This window comes from Babylonia areolata, chromosome 9 (assembly GCF_041734735.1).
Source record: "Babylonia areolata isolate BAREFJ2019XMU chromosome 9, ASM4173473v1, whole genome shotgun sequence".
In the NCBI taxonomy this organism is placed as follows: Eukaryota; Metazoa; Mollusca; class Gastropoda; order Neogastropoda; family Buccinidae; genus Babylonia; species Babylonia areolata.
This window is the reverse complement of record NC_134884.1, coordinates 31,196,458-31,198,957: the sequence shown is the minus strand read 5'-3', so window position 1 is coordinate 31,198,957 and position 2,500 is coordinate 31,196,458. Positions and strand designations below refer to the sequence as shown.

At 42.4% G+C, this 2,500-nt stretch overlaps 1 protein-coding gene across 1 annotated transcript in view; it reads right to left on the bottom strand.

Annotated features, from left to right (window-relative positions):
* LOC143285620 (thyrotropin-releasing hormone receptor-like) overlaps nt 1-2,500 on the bottom strand; it is a gene marked incomplete at its 5' end in the record, with an annotated part of 92,362 nt that overhangs the window by 41,182 nt on the left and 48,680 nt on the right. The window contains one exon of the mRNA XM_076593018.1: nt 443-502. Within this exon, the coding sequence (XP_076449133.1) occupies nt 443-502 (60 nt within the window). The remainder of the gene's footprint in view (nt 1-442; nt 503-2,500) is intronic.

Genomic DNA, 2,500 nt, shown 5'->3' with positions numbered 1-2,500 from the left:
GCGTATATACGAGTGAACGTGGAAGTTGAAGCCCACGAACGCAGGAGAAGATGAAGAAGAAGAGTTCAAACAGAAATGAGAACTTGGTAAAACATTCAAAATATGCAAATATGTATAAATGAATGAGAGAATATTATTGAAAAAAGAAAAGAAAAAAGAAAATATGAATACACAGATACATCGATACGTCAATACAATAAATAAACACTTAAATAAATGAATAAGTAAATAAATAGATAAATGAATAAATAAATAGATAAATAAATAAACAAACAAACAAATAAATTAATTAATTAACAGATACATAAATAGATGAATGAATAAGTTGATAAATAAAGGAAACAAACAAGCACGCAAGCGCTGTGTTTAGCACCGATACCATAAGAAGTTTCACTCCGAACTGCCCCCATTCACCGTGTTAAGCGGAAGAAAGAAGGGTTACCTCCCTCGCCAGTGTTGGGACGCTTGGGGGCGCAGCGATCAGCCCTCGTGCCGGTTTGCCCTTCACAAAACAATGTAGAAAAAAACCCATAAAAAAACAAAACAACAACAACAAAAAACTTTATTCAAAGAAAAGAAATATAAATCAAACAATGTCAGACTTGTCCCATGTCTTTATTCATTTGTCTATCTTATCATTTCATTTGATTTTTATCTTATGTCCCAATGCATCTTTTACCTCGTGGGGGCATATATGTGAAAGGCAAGGGTCCGACAACGTCCCCACATTTTATCATTTTTATTTCGTTATGCATTCGTAGTTTTCATCTGATTCAGCTGACACTGTCCACACAGACAGACAGACATAGTGTAGGGAGAGTGGGGGTGAGTGTCAGACAGAGACAGAGAGAGACAGACAGACAGACACAGACACAGACAGACAGGAAAAGACCAAGTAAACTGTTTTGTTTTGGAAGATGTTTTCAAAAGGTGATAAACACCCCTAGAAGCAGCAGCAACGGCTGCTGCAGTAGAGTTGATGATAGTAGTACCCCCGGTATTAACAATTATACTTGTTATTTCACTTCTGCCGCAAAACGTACCGTTTACCTGCCACTATTTGGAAACGTTTATTTGTCCCCAAAATTTTGAAGGGGATTCATGTGAACTATTTTATATAAATCGAATGAAAGCGGCAAGAATACGAGAAACAGAAAAGGAGAAAACAGAGAAAGAAAGAGAAAGAACCCTATGACCCAAGCTCCGATCATCTTGAACACAAGGACTTCCGCCAACAGGCTGTTATTAAAACTTGATACGACACTAGAGAAGAAAGCCATGAGTAAACCTTGATTCTGCCAACCAGCACATAACAGCGTTCGAGTAGCTTATTTTCCTTTACTTTTTTTTTTTTCAAGAAAAGAAGCGAAAAAAAAAAGCAAGCACCACCATCTAATTTCTTCCAGTCTATGGTATCATTTCCATGCCTCGTGGACTCGCAGAGTTTATTGCTGCATGGAAAGGGAGAGGTACGTATAATGGTGACCTCTTTTTTTTCGATTCTGCTCCACTTCCATGCCTGCGGTGAATCCTGTCAAGGTATTCGGTGTCGGCGGATTCATGACTGGGTCGGCTTGGGGAGGACGGGGGTGAGGGGAGAGGGGGGAGGGTGGGGGGCACGGAGCGGGTGCTGTCATTGGAGGGATGTCGTGGCGGTCTCCGCTCTGGGCAGGGGAGATGGATACCCATTCAGTCTCGTTCCGCGACTAAGCAATTATTGTCGTTGGCAGGAGGCTTCATAGGTTGTGTCCTGCAGCAGTGCAGGGTCTCCTCTGGTGTGTGGTTTCCTGACAACCTGGCACTGACAGTTCCCTGTGGACTACCGGGACTCTGTGTGTGTGTGTGTGTGTGTGTGTGTGTGTGTGTGTGTGTGCGTGCGTGCGTGCGTGTGTGTGTGTGTGTGTGTGTGTGTGTGTGTGTGTGTGTGTGTGTGTGTGTGTGTGTGTGTGTGTGTGACTCGGAAAGATCGGCGTGGTGAGAGTAATGCAAATAAAACGATTCATATGAAGGAGCAGTAAAAACTGGAGAAAAAAAAAGCAATGATAAAAAATAGATAAGAAATAAAACGCTTATAGAATAAAATAAAAAATAAATAAAATTAGATTAAACTAAATAAAATAATAATAATTGTCAATAGCAATTTTAAGAAAAAGCGAGAGGGGAAGAGGTCTATTTTCAGTAAGGATATAATACTATCAGAGCGCAACGGGATGTGAATCTTTCCACCCACAGGACGGCCGATTGTATCCACCTGCTGTTCCCAGTCTCCGAGCCTAGGGATTCTCCCTCCCCCCAAACACACACACACACACACACACACACACACACACACACACACACACCTGCCTCCCACCCCCCGTCCCCCCGCCCCCCTGCCCCCATACACACACACACACACACACACACACACACACACACACACACACACACACACACACACACACACACACACACACACACAGAGTTTTGGCTAGCTGCGACCCAATCTAGTCAGGAGATA